Source organism: Trachinotus anak, unplaced genomic scaffold, assembly GCF_046630095.1.
Source record: "Trachinotus anak isolate AG129_WGS33_773 ecotype Australia unplaced genomic scaffold, CSIRO_AGI_Tana_v1 ptg000012l, whole genome shotgun sequence".
Lineage (NCBI taxonomy): Eukaryota > Metazoa > Chordata > Actinopteri > Carangiformes > Carangidae > Trachinotus > Trachinotus anak.
The window spans coordinates 18,705,788-18,721,704 of record NW_027273863.1 but is presented as its reverse complement, the minus strand read 5'-3'; the positions used below and the strand labels follow the sequence as shown (position 1 = coordinate 18,721,704).

Genomic DNA, 15,917 nt, shown 5'->3' with positions numbered 1-15,917 from the left:
GAAATTGGTTAACTTACAGCTTTCCTGCAGTAATGGAAGTAAATGAAGCCTTGAAATGTGATGCAAAGAATTCCTACGAGTGTTCCAACTTTTTTTTACTGTGGGCTTCTGCAGAAAGTGGTACTGCATATTGCTATCAGAAAGGTGAGAAAAAGGCAAAAGAAGACAGATTCATTGGTCATCCTATAGCAAGATAATTTTGCATTACATAGAAATTATATTACAAACTTGCTGCCTGACTCAACACTTGTGTGACTTTTGACTCCAACCTTTAACCATTTTCAAAACAAATGACAATAGCAAGGTGAACATTATGGCATAGAATGATGCTAAATATACAAATTCTCCACTCAAGTTTAATTAAAGTATTCCTGTACATTAGGCCTATTCTCTAATTGGCTATGAGAATATCTAAGTTTTTTTTTATTGCAATGACTTTGAAAACTATGGACTAAGAGAGGTAAGTGGTGGCAAGGCAGCAACAGATGGCACGACTAATTCACTCACTTCATTAGCACCAGATCATCATTTTCACAGGTTAAGGAGGGCTATTGGCGAGGTTGCAGGTATAATTGGTTCTATTGTCACTGGCTAGCAGCCAGTGGGTACAATGATCAGTCATGCAGCTCCTCTAATAAGGACAAGGTTCAGTGTGTGATGAACTGAATTAATCACCAGCCTGTGTAGCTGCTAGATGAATTATGAGTACAATAGGGGTCAGAATCTCTATAACACATCTGTGATTAGCCATAGCTAAGCAAGGATGCACAAGTGACAGTATGCATTGTTTCATAGGCCTATAAGTCGAAGACAGATTACAATGTAATGGGTTTATGAATTATATTTTAGGGAAAGAAAGCATAAAAATTATTCTGAAAAAAAAACACTCATATGTGAGATGTGAGATGTAGTTATATACACACATTAAACACTTACCTGTTTCATTTATGGTTAAATGAATGCAATGTTGCTGTTACATGTCCATTAGACTGCGACCCAATTTGTCTTGCAAATCATTGATTATAATCAGACATTGAAAGTATGCATGGCATACTGAACAGGCCTGCTACCCAGGGCCCCTGACCCCCAGATAACTCCCCCTGAGCCTGTTTAGGCAGTCAGTCAAACAACTACAAACAGGCTCTAAACAAACCAACAGAGAGAGAGGGACTACATAAAATATAAAATGGCCAAAAATAGCAAAAGATCCATAAATATCAACGACAGAAAAGACCAAAAACCAGACATAAGAAAAACAAAAACTGATTTCAGGGGCCAGATTTGACTTAAGCACCACTGCTCTGGTACCTTGCTCCTCTGTTTCAGGACACTTACACATTATTCAAAACACTGGTGGTGCACTGTCTGAGATATTTGACCTCAGGTCCATCTTTTGTCTAACATTTTAAGATTTTAAAATCCTCTCAGCTGACCTGTAAGAAGCCCGGACGGAGTTTTCGGTGTCCCGGATGTTGCCGTTAACAACGTCATGTAAACAGGAAGTGCAATGCCAGAAGCGGCTAGTTCAACTCGACAGAGGCTGCAAACAACAACAAGAAGAAATGTTTTAACTATCTCAACTCTGCTGTTTCGGCACTTAGGAAATATAACGTTCCGCTTGGTGGCTTTTGTAACCGTAGTTTGAAGACGGTTTTGAATGAGTTAGCTTCGTTTTAGCTCGATCGATAGTAAATGCTAGACTGCTAGGTAACGTAGCTAAAGATTTGGTTGTGTCGGGACCTTCCTCCCAAGTCCTCTGCACATTTAACTTAATGTGACAGCAGTTTGATGTTTAACAGCACACAGATAGTACAAACACGTCGTTATGGGAGACAAGGAGCTGAGTCTTATTGACAAGAATATAACGAGGTAACTAATCCCTGCTTTTATATTTTTCCCAATGTTAATAAAGTTTGTTTTGCCATAATTTAAAGTCCTCATTTTAAGATAAAGTAAAGTAAAATTACAAATGTGTAATTAGCAAAATGTTCTTAGAATAACAAGTGTAAAAGTAGTGTTATACTGTTACCTATTAACTTGTTATATTATTGGACTATTATTACTGATACATTAATGCGTAAGCATTTTAATGTTGAGGCTAGTCAGAGGTGAGCTAATTTTAATTGTATTATATACTGTTTGGTAGTTTAATTTGTATATGAAATTTTAATCTGCAGAGCAACCAGCAACTACAGCTGTAAGGTAAACATGGTGAAGTAAAAAGCACAATGTTTAGCATAGCGGAGAAAAAGTATAAAGTGGGATGAAATTTAATTTGAGTGGAAGTGATGAGGATCACACACTGATTAATGGGATAAATAAAAATATTCTTCTGTTGCACAAAAGTATGTTTATGTTTCCTAATATTCCTCTCCTTTTAGCTTTCTCCTTGTGAAATCCAGCAACTATCAGCCCCAGAAATCGCCTCATTGAGGACTCTATAAACACTTCAGATGAAATGATCTGGGAAGAGAATGTTTTTGGTTTTTGTCTGTCAGGCAAAATAGGATATTAAAAGATGTTCAATTGGACTCTGGGAAACTTGAAGTTTTTAATTTAATTCAGTTTAATTGAAGTTTTATTGCTAGAGAAAGGAATTTTGCAGATCAAAATGGTTCTGGGTACTAAGTAATTAAACTTTTTTTCTTTTATGATGAACCTGTTGTTTCCCCTTGTTGCCTTCTGTTTAGTTTGCTGGATATTCCCCTGACTCCCACTGTAACATCACTCAGTCTGCACTGCAATCACATCCCGAGGATCGAGGGCCTGACCTCAGCTTGGCACCTGCGGCACTTAGACCTTTCTTCCAATTGCATTTCTAAGATTGAGGGTCTTAGTTCCCTCACTTCCCTGAGAACATTAAATTTATCCTGTAACTTAATCACCAGGGTTGAAGGTGAGTCATTAGTCACCATTTTAGTCAGATAATAAATGTTTCAACATTGTGGGAGTTCCCCAAGTAATAATTCTTCATTACTGACTCTTGTGTTTACTCTGACGTTGCTGTAACTGCTTTATGAGCTGTAAAGTCACTCAGTTGTTAATGTCCTCTCCCTGTACCTCAGGACTGAATGGCCTTGTGAACTTAACAAGATTAAACTTGTCCTACAATCAGATAAATAACCTCACTGGTGAGTTTATTAATGACAGAACCGTTTTCTTTTTCTGCATTTAAATGAAAACATTAAGTGATTGACATGTCAATGCTGTTGATTCCTGATGTTTCGTTAGGCTTGTTGTATCTTCATGGCGCGGAGTACAAGCTGAAGCACCTCAGTCTCCATAGCAACCACCTGGACCGCATCGACCAACTGCTGCAGTGCCTGCTGGGATTGCAAAGTTTAAGAGAGGTGACTTTAAGCCAGGATGGCAGAGACAACCCTGTGTGTAGGTCACCAGGTAGGGCATGAAAATGTTATTTTGGAGTACAGTTGTAACTAGATTGTTACCTATAAATAACAGCCTTATATACTGTATGGGTACATGAGCTGATATGCAAAATAAACAAACATTACATGGTACAGTCAAAAGTGCTTAGTAATTTAAAAAGCCTGGTGTTGAGACTGAAGAACATCAAGTTCATTGTTAAACTAACTACTAACAAAGATAGAGCTGCAACAGTTACTCTATCAATTGATTAGTCATTTGACAGAAAACCACCAACTATCTTGACAACTGAGTAATCATTTGTAATTTTTTTAAGCAGAAGTGTGAAGATTATTGCTTTTCCTTGTCATTCATGATAGTAAACTGAATATCTTTGGTTTTCAAAGATTTCAAGACACCTTGGTCTGTGGTAAATCATAACACCATTTATCACCGTTTAATTTTATAGAAAAAAAGGATTAATTATATAGTCAAAAACAATAATCAGCAGATGAGTTGATAATTAGTTTCAAGTTTAATGGGTACACCTTCCTAAAATAGATCCTATCTATTTTACCTTTGGAGGCTGGAAACCCACCTTTTTCAGACTACACATCAACATCCCGCACTAGAATTCACCACCATTAAAACAAAAAAAAGAAAAACAAACAAAACAAAAAATACTTGCAGCACTGAACATGCTTGGAGTTATCTGTTTGCAAGCAATGCATTACAACAGGCCCACATGAAACCTTACCTTTACGAAGTTAATAATGATCAGTTTTTGTTGAAACTTTTTTAGAAATGTGTTGATTCAACTTTATGGTCCTTCTTAGATTTTTCTATTTTTTCCACCACATCTATATCAGTGAGGGTAAACTACAGTATGTATTAGGGACACTCCCAGCACCACAGACAACAGCCTCCAAAATCAACACTCAAAAATAGTTTGAACACTCATCCACCATGAAAATAGAATCTATTGCAGGACTGATGTTGACCACATAAGCTTTAGCTAGGTATCCCTAATGAACTGGCAGCTGAGTGTATATGACAGATTTTAGGTATTGGACAATGAAGAAGTGTAATAATAGACATCAACAATGTGTGCTATAACAAGCAGATTTTTTTTTCTCTCTCTGTTTTTGAATCACTCACTACTGAAGGGGATAATTGTTGGATTTTTCAGAATAACTGACTCACCACCATCCCCTTTATTGTCTGTAATGAAAGCACAGTGAAAATCAGTAGCAGTCATATTGACAGACACTGATAGTAATCAGTTTTTGTATGCGTTTTTTGTCCCTGTCTCTTTATAATCGGATAATGTAAAAAATCTTTTGTGTTATGCTGCTACCCATTATCCATATCCTCCTGTTCATGATTAATTCACTGCAGCAGTAGTTGAAAGCATCTCTTTAAATCAATGAGGACATACTTAAAGCATTCTTAAAACCGTTGCTGTCAATCAGCATAGATAACACCAATGCTAGCAGTGCTCACTTCTCATTAAATGAGCTGCATCGATAGTGAATATGAGGATAGCACATGCAGAAGAGAGGTTGTTCATTTAGACATAGATTATTTGATTTTATGCAACATAACCACCATGACACCTGATGTTTTAGTCAGGCAATAGTCAGGTCAGGTTTTTCAAATTTATGTGTGTGTCTGTCATACTGCAGGTTACAGGGAGATTGTCATGCAGTCGTTGCCACAGATCTCTGTCCTGGATGGCCTGGACCGGCTGGGAAATCCATCACACCTGGGTCTAGGCAGTCCCTGTGATATCCCTGGTCTGGAGGACTACGTGGACCTCCTCCTTTCCTCAGATACAAGTCACAATGAAGCAGTAATTATTGATACCACACTACACTTATTCATGCAATTATCTATGTCAATATAGTAACCATAATGTAGATATTTCTATAAGAAATTAGCAGGGAAAATGATAAATACATAAATTGTCTTTTTTGCAAGAGACACCTGGCTTCACTGAAGAACGCACCCAGCTAATTTACAACATTCATACACAGCACAATGTAATAGAACTTGAGAGGCATGAGAGAAAGAAGTTTGCCTTAAAAGCCGTTACATGGCTCACAAAATGTTTTTTTAAATGTGATACAAAATGACTTTGGCATTTTCTATTCAAAGTCATTTAATCTTTGATGGACTTGTTTTGCACATCTGTAGTGCATTTCGGATTTTCATTCACACCCACAGGAAAAAAAGTGTGATTTTTCACTGCACAGCCTGTCCTCTCACTCCCTGAAAGTGCTAACAGAAAAAGAACAGTGTCATATTACTGAACAAGTATAAAGTTTAAAATTAAGTTACAATTTAAGTTTCCATTGCAGCTTAGAGGGGATGGCCCTCTCACCACGCCCCGCATCGATGAGGTGCTGACCCAGTTTCGTCAGCGGATTGCCTCTGAAGCAATCACAGATTCAGCTGCACAACCAGCTCGCCAGGGCTTCCAGCCAGTTCATTCCACTGTGGCTGATCTAGCAGACCCCGTTAATGAACAACGCATCAGGAAACTGGAGCACCAGGTGTCGCAGCTCATCCAGCAGGTGCTTATTTAACACTGCTGAAAGCCATTGAATCATTTATTAAGAAGTTTATGTGTGAGGTGTACACTAGGTGACACTAGGTAAAGACACACACAGCCATTTGTGAGTTATTTAAAAACAGAAATCAATAGTATTTGGCCTGAATATGTTGCTAGGGCTTAAAAATGTAAGTCACATAAAATATCACTAATAACAGTGCATTTTCACATTCAAGAGAACATTCATCTAAAGGATGAATGTTGGGTTAGGGTTCCAGTATTCAGTATTTCTGCAATATTTACCCAGGCCCCTGCAGGTGACAAATCCAGAGGCTCTACTCATTCTGTGGTGACCTTACGAAAAGCCAAGAGGGACACAGACCGCACGTCAGAGAGTGAGTGTGACAGCGGGAAGGAGAACAAAAGGCGCTCCAGGATCCCCAAATATCGTAAGAGCATATCGAGGATGACCAGCAAGGACACCAAAGGCAGGAGATCAGACAGGTGAGTCTCTGCCTGCACACCTCTACGCATAACAGTGTTTCAGCTGTCAGCTTAACTACTCTGGAGTGAAAATAATTTGTTTTGCCATCATATTCTCATTTGGACTCCCTGACTTTGTTATAGTAGCCGATTGCTGCCCCCACAAAGCCCAAACTCCTCAGAACTGGCTATTAATGTTCTGAAACTCAGCTGTTTGAAGACATTTTGAGCACTGCTGGACACTATAACAAAATCAGGGAGTGTACCTTTGAGTAATGATAATCACATTCATATACTTGCCAAGTTTTCTGACACAGAAATGTTTATAATGTAATAATTGACAAATCACAGATAGACAGATATTTCCATTTTGTACATCATGCATCAACTAAATATCACCGTGTATTGTGATGGAAGAGGAAATCCTTTTAAACTCTGCTGAAAGGGGCCGATAGATTTTCTTCTCTGAGTGATGTGGTAAACTTTTCCTCCTCTATGTTAGAAATTACCACTGTCATCTCACTCCCATGATTAATGACCATGCCTCTGTGGTCTACACCCTCATCTTAATTCATCAGCCACTGATGATGCGCTTAAGATTCAGTAATTTAACTTAAGTAAGCTCCCAAGTGTCCTCATCAAAAGCAAGGTGATTTTAAAATATTAGCTCAAAATTCAATTTAAAGTTGTTCAAACTTTGCTTACCTGTAAAAGTAATCTGGTTTGACCTTTACTGAACCAGACATTAGCTTGAGGGCTGTTTATAATCAATTTTACAGCTGGTTCAATACCTGTGATTTGTTTTATGTGCAGCGATCAGGAGAATCATAAACAGAGGAGTTCACAGTCTGCTGTGGGGCCCAGGAGGAAGCCTGGTGGTGCAGGAGGCGTAGACGCAGTTGGGCCAACAAGGAGTGCACCCTTGAGAGTTGCTAAGGCCTCAGGCGATGTGAAAAGCAAGTCCACTGCGGAGGAGGAAACCTACAGGGTACAGGATGGATAGGCCATCTGTAGACTGAATGGCAGCTTCTATTTTTATTGGATGACTGTAATATGAAAAACGTCATGTCCCCGTACAAGAGGGGAACAGACATCCGCTATGTGTTTGTACCAACATCTCTGCTTTCTTTTTTTTTACGTGTGCACAATAACATACACACAGAGGGTAGAATAATAGACAGCACTGGCAAAAACATTTTGCACTTGTCTTCCCGCCCTTTCAGTGATAACACCCTGCCACTAACCAAAAAAAAACAAACACTTCAACTGTGTCCCAGCCACCATTTGACACACATAGAGATAACATATTTCCATCTAGGGCTGCAGCCAAGGATTATTTTCATTATTGATTAAAGAAGATATGTAAGCTTGTAAGTTTTGCTATTGCTACATAGCCAATGTTAGCACTGGCCTTTGATCTGATGATATCCTTTGATTAATTGAATCGTTAAGTCTATGAAACATCAACCATCTTTTTTTTTTTTTTTTTTAAAGTCCAAAAAACCCCAAATATGCAGTTTACAATGATCATTCAATGTCAAGTGACATCACTTGAGGCAACAAATCAGACTTTGCGTAGCTCCCTCTTGAGAGACAAAAGGCTCCAGAGGGAGAGCGACCTGTAACAGACCTTGATGTGTAAAATCAGTCGAGCTCCCCTTTATTATTATCAGTATCCTTTACAGGAACTCACAAAAACTTCAAAAACCTTTTCCAACATTCAGTGTTGTTTAATTGTGCATCCCTTAGATCACCAAACATTACAATTAGAGGACAGACATTCACTCAGTGTGTTTTTGTGTCTGTGTGTGGCTCAGACAATTGTGGAGGAGCGTGACCAGGAAAGGGAGAGGCGTTGGAAGGCGGAGCAGGCTGTGAGGAAGCTAACAGAGGAGCTTAAGTGCCTGCAGACAAGGGTTTCTGAGGAAAAAGACCTTCAGAGCATGGCCTTGCACACCACAGACCGGTAAGAGGAAAAAAGAGATGCACGTGTATACACTATGCACACAAACCTCCATGTGGATTGCTGCAGCAGCTCTAAAACAGATATCATGATGAAAGGGGATAATTGACCTTGTCTCTGTGGATTTTAGTTGTCAACTGCATAATGGATTCTCATCCATTTCTACCCTCTTCATCTTTTGTATTGGCTCTCCTGAGTCCAGGGCCTGATGCCTGTCTCATTCTTGAACAATGAGTATCCATCCCACCATAAAAATTCCTCACTATCATTGTCCCAAAGCCTCTTATGAAATAAAGCACACATACTGGCTCATCACACCAAAACCTTTAAATATTCGTGCAGTTGTCTGTGATAATAAAGCTATTTAGTATAAAAAAGATCATTAACCCACGCACCCATCCAGCTTATGTACCTTATATTTAAATTATAGCTGGAGGCTATAATTATCTATAATTAAATATTCCTATCTCTATCCCTTCTTTCTGCACTACACTGACACAGCCAGAGAGCCAGGTAGCTATTTTGTGCACTGTCCTCATTTGTATCACACCCTGCTTAGATAAATCTGCATTATGATTATAATTAGAAGCCTGGTGACAAGCATATGTCAGCGGTATTGCATGAATCAATCTTAACTGTCACTTTCTAATGACACTGAACACAGCTGTTACTGTTGACTCCCTCACTCATCAGGAGACAGATTACAGAGAAATGACTCATCGTGGCACATTTAAAGAGGGAACCAGTGTCTATGAGGTGGTCCTACAGTTTTTCTTACTTGTACTGTGTTTCTCCCAGGCTAGTTTTTTTCTCTTGTTTTTCTTTCCCGCCAGACTGCCCTTTTGTATAATCATTTTTTCCTGTTTTCATTCCCACTACATTTCCATTCTCTCTGCCTTAAGATGAGATTCTGACGATACTATAATGTCAGATTTCTTGAATTTCACATGCTATCGCATTTTTTAGCACTGGGAGGTAAAACACAGAGGACAGTCGATGGCATCACAAAACTGGTTGAAGATGCCTGTACCGATTTGTATATACAGTAAAAAGAGTCATTCAAAAAAATTACACCTGCTTTTCTTGCACATCCTTATCATGGTTTTCTTCCCATCCAGACTGAAAGAATTGTTGCTAAAGGAGCGATCGGGGCACTCTGGACTACAGGCTCGTGTTGAGGAGCTGGAGGGGAGGTGTCAGTCCCTAACCCGGCAGCTGGAGCAGGCCTGCAGCAGTGAAGAACAACACAAGACTGCACTTCACAGACTGGAGGAAAGCATCTCACATGGAGAGACCCTCAGGGCTCGCCAACAGGCTGAAGAGGTACAGTAGCTGGTATAGTATACCCAAGAACACTTGTGTCATTGTTTTGATACAGACAGTGTACATTTATTCAGGTCATTCTAGAGAAGCCAGTGCAAGTTTTTATTCACTCTTGCAAATGTAAAACTATCATTGTGTTTCTGTTACTTCCTATTACCTATCCCTATGTCACTCTTGATTTTAGTTTTACTAGTGCAGAATTCAGTGATCTAGCCTAAAAATAAAAGGATTCATCAGAGAGGGTGAATCATTGTTGGCTGGTATACAGCATGTGCTGACCCTCCGCAGATGAAGCGGCACCAGGAGCTGGAGAACAAGGCCGCTGCTCTGAAGAGGGAGTTGGACATCCAGAGAGCCTCAGTACGCCAGCACAAAGACAAACTGCATGAGCTGCATGAGCTGCTCGCAACCAGGGAACAAGAGCACAGGTAGATCTGGAGGATTTTATACTCATCACTGGAAGAAGACCTTTAATTTATTATATATTTGTTGCTTAATATAAACTCTGTCCTCCCTATTTTCTTAATCAACATTGTATTAGAAGCGATGCAATCCCACACAGATTTTTCTGTGTTTCACATTTTTTTATTTGTCTCACTGGTTTTTTAATGGGTGGGGCTCAATGGGTGAAAGGTGATGTCAGATACTATTGTGCACCAATCAAAATTTAGCACCATTTAAATCAATATCTGATGATGGTGTGGGATTGTTTGTTGTGTTTTCAGCACTGTCAGTCACATCTGATCAAACCAAAGCCTAGGGGGTTTAAACACTATAAGTAGCAAAATTTCTTTAGAGGTTATTACCCACAAATTACAGTGTGAAGACTCTCCTGCCACAGTAGGCTCTTAAACATGTCAATGTACTGTGCTTATTTGCGTTGTTTTACAGAAAACAGCTGGAGTTGCGGTTGCAGCCTGGCGGGGTGGATTTCCATGAGGCTGTGGCAAAAGAAGTTGCATTAGTGGAGCAGAGACAAGCTCACAGGGAGGCAGAGCTGCAGGAGAAACTGGCAGAGGCCAGGAAGCAGTATGCTGCTCTGGAGGATGAGTTCCGCATGGCACTAACCATCGAGGCTACTCGCTTCTCTGAGGTCTGCGAAAACATGGACAACAGCCATACAGATGGCCTGTAATTTCACATTATATTCTCTGTGCAGTCCAGCTGATAAAAGATTACTGTGTCCAGTGAAAAGTAAAATGATTGAACTTGAATTGACCCCAATCTCTATAGACTGATGGTGAAAGCTAAGATTGAATTAGGATCATTTGACTCTGGACAAGTAGTCTGTGATTGCCTCAGGAAGAAAGCTATACAAAAGGCCTGGATTTGAATCAATCTGTACTTTCTCGTTATGGTTACCAATTTTATTCAGCCTCTGCACAAAATGTAATCTTATTCTTGATTGCTGCTGCTTACACATTTTTCTAGTTTAAGTTTCCAAACTTTTGACCTTTGTGAAAAGTCTGAATGAGATACAGATTGCAAGCCAAAACCTTCACTCATGAAAACCTCTAAGATTGCTTTCTGTATATCAGCAATACTGAAACCTTTTCTGTGAGACATCAAAAGTGACATTGATTGATAAAATCGGGTAATGCTTGAACCAAAAGTCCTTCACTCTGTTTAACTCCTAGCTGCCTCATTCACATTCAGTTAACACTCTACGTTTGTAGGTGAAAGAGGCTTGTGATCAGATGTCTACAGAGCTGATGGAGCTCAAGGCGATCCTCACCCAGTCCCAGCAGAGGGAGAAAAAATCAGGCTGTCTTGTGCAGGAGCTCACAGCCATGGTCAAAGAACAGAAGAACCGCATCACTGAGCTCATCAAAGCCAAAAGAGACGCTGTCACTGATCTAAAGGTACAACACAGGGAGATTTCTTTCTTAAACCTCCGGGTAAATTAAGAGAAAATTACTTGATTCAGGTTTGAAAAAAAATCACATTATATAAGATAGAGTAGAGGTGACCAGTCCTGGGCATCAGTCATTACCTTTTCAAAAACTGTTCAGCCTGCGCCTGTAGGAGACTGACTACTTTGGGACGTGATAAATACTGAACAGTCCAGCTGCCTTTCCATCTGCTAGCCATGACAGATGGCCGTTGATCATTAATACTATCTCTGTGTCTGTCCGTCTGCCAGAGCCGTCTGCATTCCTTGGAAGGAGAAGTGGAGCAGGACCGGCGTCATGGCCTGCAGCTCGAGTTGCTCAAGAAAGACAAGGCGCGACTGTTGTCTCAGCTCACAGCTCAGGAGTCAGTGATAGACGGCCTCAGGGCAGAAAGGAGGATCTGGGGCCAGGAGCTTGCCCAGCAAGGTGGGAGATGTCCAGGGAGGGCACATGTCCACTTTGAATTAGAAGCACAGTGCGTGGCACACAGTGACAGCCAGTTTTATTTGTTTTTACAGACTGTAAGAATCCATCTTAGTCTGTAATGCTTTGGCCAATGAGTCAGGAAAGCATGCCATCTAGTGGTTATTTGTGAGACACACTTTCATATTCATTTACATGAAATATTAACAGTTATAGGACAGTTATAGTACAGTTTCACAAGCACAATCATTAGAGACATGATCTGGTTTACAATTTTATGTGTATCCCTTTGCTAGGAGCCTCTTTAGCTCAGGACCGGGGGCGCCTGGAGGCTAGGATAGAGGTGCTGAGCACTGAGTTGGAGACGCAGAAGAAACAGAATGAGAGGGACAATGATGCCCTGAAAATCAAGACCAAAATCATTGATGACCAGACAGAGACCATCCGCAAACTCAAAGAGGTAAGACAGCAAAAGAAAAACAAAAAAGAACCAGAAGCTTTCACTTTTTGTTTGTGCATTTTACCATGTGCACTGTGAGATGGGGTATGTTTATGTGCATTTGTGTATATGTATTTATCTGTCTGTCCTATCCTGTTTTTATCTTGACACACACTGAGGCAGTCTCTCCTCCTCCCCCACCTTCCTGCTGTCTAGGGCTTGCAGGAGCGTGATGATCAGATCCGTAGGCTGCGTGAGGAGGCGGTCCAGGCCCAGAAGAGGTACCAGCAGCAGCAGGAGGAGGAAACAGCCCAGCAGGCTGAGCTGAGAGAGCGGCTGGAACATGTCAGCCTGCGCAAGGAGGAGCTGAAACAGCAGCTGGAGGACAAAGAGGCAGATCTTGAGGAGGTCAAAAGAGTTTACAGGCAAGGGTGGCATCACAAACACACTATACTTAGCACAGAAAAGGTCTGCTCGAGTGTTGCACGTGTGGAAAATGAAGTGAGACAAGGATAAAAGGGCCAATTATAATCACTTTATCATTGTATTGTATAAAAAAGTTATTTGAAAACACCATATAAAAAGTAAAATGTAATGTTGTAGTAAAATTTTTATTTTAGTTGGCAACTTCACCCAAACCCTCATTGTGGCCTAAGACTGCTGCTGCTGATGACTAAACATTAATGTTGCAGCTACTCTCTGAAACACCATTATGTTTTCTGATATGTTGTCCCTGTTCAGTGACTCTAGTAAGAAGTGGCAGGAGAAAGCGGACCTGCTCACTCAGTTGGAGAGCCAGGTGAAGCGCATGAAGGACAACTTTGATTCCAAGGAACGCTTGCTGCTGGAAGAAAGAGATAAAGCAACAGAAGCACACAAGTATGCGACAATATCAGAGGAGAGATAATCTCCCTTCAAGATTTCCCATCTGCCTTTCTGGGCCTGCACATACTGCTATTACAATGCTATTGATCTACTCATGTGTGTCTCAAGGATCATGCCTACATAACCAAAATATATTCATCTTTTTTATATTGCACTCGTTAGAGATTGTTGAATATGTCAAATAATTGAGATCAGAGGTGAAAAATATCTGTATATTTGAATGAATTTTTTTATGGAACAGGCACAGCTCTTTAAATTGAACAATTATTTTGGACAAAATCCATCACATTAAATTTGAATGAAATCAAAATTGTTAATTTAAATCAAATGCTCTTTATTATGTAATGTGCACACATGCTTGTCCTATCATTGTGCACCTGTGAGGAGCAGGTTAGGGCAGCTGTGCAGTGTTACTAAATCCTGGAGGAGAAGGAAGTTATTTCCATGGTCAAGAAAGCTGATGAAATGCTTATCTTACTAAGCGTAAAAGGAAGACCAAATACAGTTTTTCTCACTCAAAACTATTTTTCGGGAAGTAAGGACTATTTGTGAAATACACGTCTCTTCCATTCTTCCATCTCTCTCCCAAACCCAAATGCTGGAGAACTCTGCAGACTTGTAACTGTATTAAATGTAATTTTACCTGTGATGCCATTTTAATTACACTATTGGTTTAGATTTATGTTGGTGTTTCCTTTCTGGGGCCATCCATCCTAAAATGTATTAACTTACTGTACCCAAGGCAGTTTAGACGCCATCCAAGTAATATTATGTTTTATTTGTGGTTGTCTGTCCTACAGAGCTGCAGTAGAGAAGTTACACTGTGTGGACGATGCTTTTCGTCGACAGCTCGAGTCTGTCCAGGCTGCCCATCAAGCTGAGCTGCTGCGAATGGCTAATGAAAAGCAGAAACAGATAGATCAAGCCAAACAGATGGTAAAATATAGACACTTTTCACAGAAATTCACAGTTTCCCTTTAAGTCGGAGAGAAGAAGAGCTGTTTTGTGTGTTCATATATGAGAAACATGAAAAAAAGCCAGGTCTAGTCCTTACGCTAAAATGAATGAAGGATTAGTCTGTCTGTGGTAAATATTGTACACATTCTAATTAAAATAGTCTTAATATTTGATGTGGTGCAGTAATGTGGTTTTCTGATGTTTTATCTGCTTTACCATGCTGAACAGAAGCAGTTTTGAAAGTGGTTACCAATGGTTACAGGTGATCATGCTGGAGGACAAACAGCTACATAAACATTTCATGCAAAGTCTTTGTTGCTTAATTAACCACTGGATTTGTAATTCATTATGCATAATGGGAAAGATTTTGTCATTAAAAGTTTGACATTCTTGACATAGCTGAGTGTCTGGATTTGAGAAAAACAAAACATTGTGAAATTAATAAATGGAAGTAGAACAAATCTTGTAATGGAGATCTGATGTTTCAAAATGTTTTCTGACAATTTTGTGAGTAAAACAGGCCTCCATGGTTTCGATCAGTCTTACCTCTAATTATGCCCATTTTGATTCTCTGCGTTTCACCCAACAAAGCATTTGTAGCCACTAAAGGCTTGAATTAGATGACTTTATAAACATGAAAATCCTGTATTGAACAGTTTAAAGAAGTCGTGTGTTTGCTGCAGCTGAGATTGTCTGCTTGTGCATGTCTCCCTCAGGTATTTGAAGTGGAGGAGGAGATGCGTCAGCTCCTGGAGGAGACGGAAACTAACAAGAGAATCATGGAAGAGAAAATGAAACGTCTCACTAGTGTAATTAAAGACTTTTAACCCATGAAATATTTCTTGTTTTGCTGCTACAGAAATGTATGAATTAAAACACTGGAGAATAGTATTGTATTTTTTTTTAAATACAATTACAGTTTACTACTTTTTATCTATTTTTTAAGTTTAAGTTATTGTTGTATTTTAATTTATCATGATTTATCTAATAAATTCTCTCTTGGGCATATTTTTTCTTTTTTACAGTACAAATAACAAAATTGGGTTTACACAAAGTGACAATGAGAACACCAGGTTCTGTGTTGAACAATGTCTGAAATTGTTATGGCTGTTTCATTTATGCACAAACTAAATTGGTGTGAACACAGAATGGAAAAGCTTACCTCAATTTTTTTTTTTTAAATTCTAGAAGTGTATAAAGCTACAACAAAGATTTTCAGTCAAGACATGAGTAAAGGAGAGAATGGAAATGAAGACAGGACAACATAGTAAATGATTTACATTGCAAGTGGCCTTTACTTTAATCTTAAATAATATAAGTTTTGAATATATAATTTTAATAACGTTTTTTGGTACTTGACCATTTTGCTTTGTGAATATGCTGTCTGTAGACAGTTCAAGTAAATCATCAAATTATGATTTACTAACTAAAGATTATGACATACTAAGCCAAAATAGTGATTTACTAAATCTGATTACGAGATACTAAGTCATTTTTAAAGAATTATGAAACAGTAAGTTTGAAAGTAAGTTTTGTAATTAAAATTTACTTACGAAATCAAATTTTTCATGTAGCATCTCATTATATTTACCATGGGTGCTAAGTATTTTTCTTTCTTCTATTTTTGATTTT

The 15,917-nt window shown here is 39.2% G+C and overlaps 1 protein-coding gene across 2 annotated transcripts; it reads left to right on the top strand.

Annotated features, from left to right (window-relative positions):
• The first annotated feature begins 1,468 nt into the window (after positions 1-1,468).
• Positions 1,469-15,291, top strand: lrrcc1 (leucine rich repeat and coiled-coil centrosomal protein 1). Of its 2 annotated transcripts, XM_071491735.1 has the most exons (19): positions 1,469-1,869; positions 2,691-2,896; positions 3,066-3,131; positions 3,232-3,399; positions 5,052-5,218; positions 5,727-5,942; positions 6,228-6,424; positions 7,217-7,391; positions 8,221-8,369; positions 9,485-9,689; positions 9,978-10,117; positions 10,581-10,782; positions 11,366-11,551; positions 11,833-12,007; positions 12,301-12,464; positions 12,660-12,868; positions 13,185-13,322; positions 14,129-14,264; positions 15,002-15,291. In XM_071491735.1, exons 1-19 carry the CDS (start codon positions 1,826-1,828, stop codon positions 15,110-15,112), a joined length of 3,054 nt encoding a protein of 1,017 aa, XP_071347836.1. In that variant the 5' UTR covers positions 1,469-1,825; the 3' UTR covers positions 15,113-15,291. The 2 variants fall into 2 exon arrangements, with proteins under 2 accessions (XP_071347836.1, XP_071347837.1); XM_071491736.1 differs by lacking the exons at positions 1,469-1,869; positions 2,691-2,896; positions 3,066-3,131 and having other exon boundaries at positions 3,234-3,350.
• The last annotated feature ends 626 nt before the right edge of the window (positions 15,292-15,917 follow it).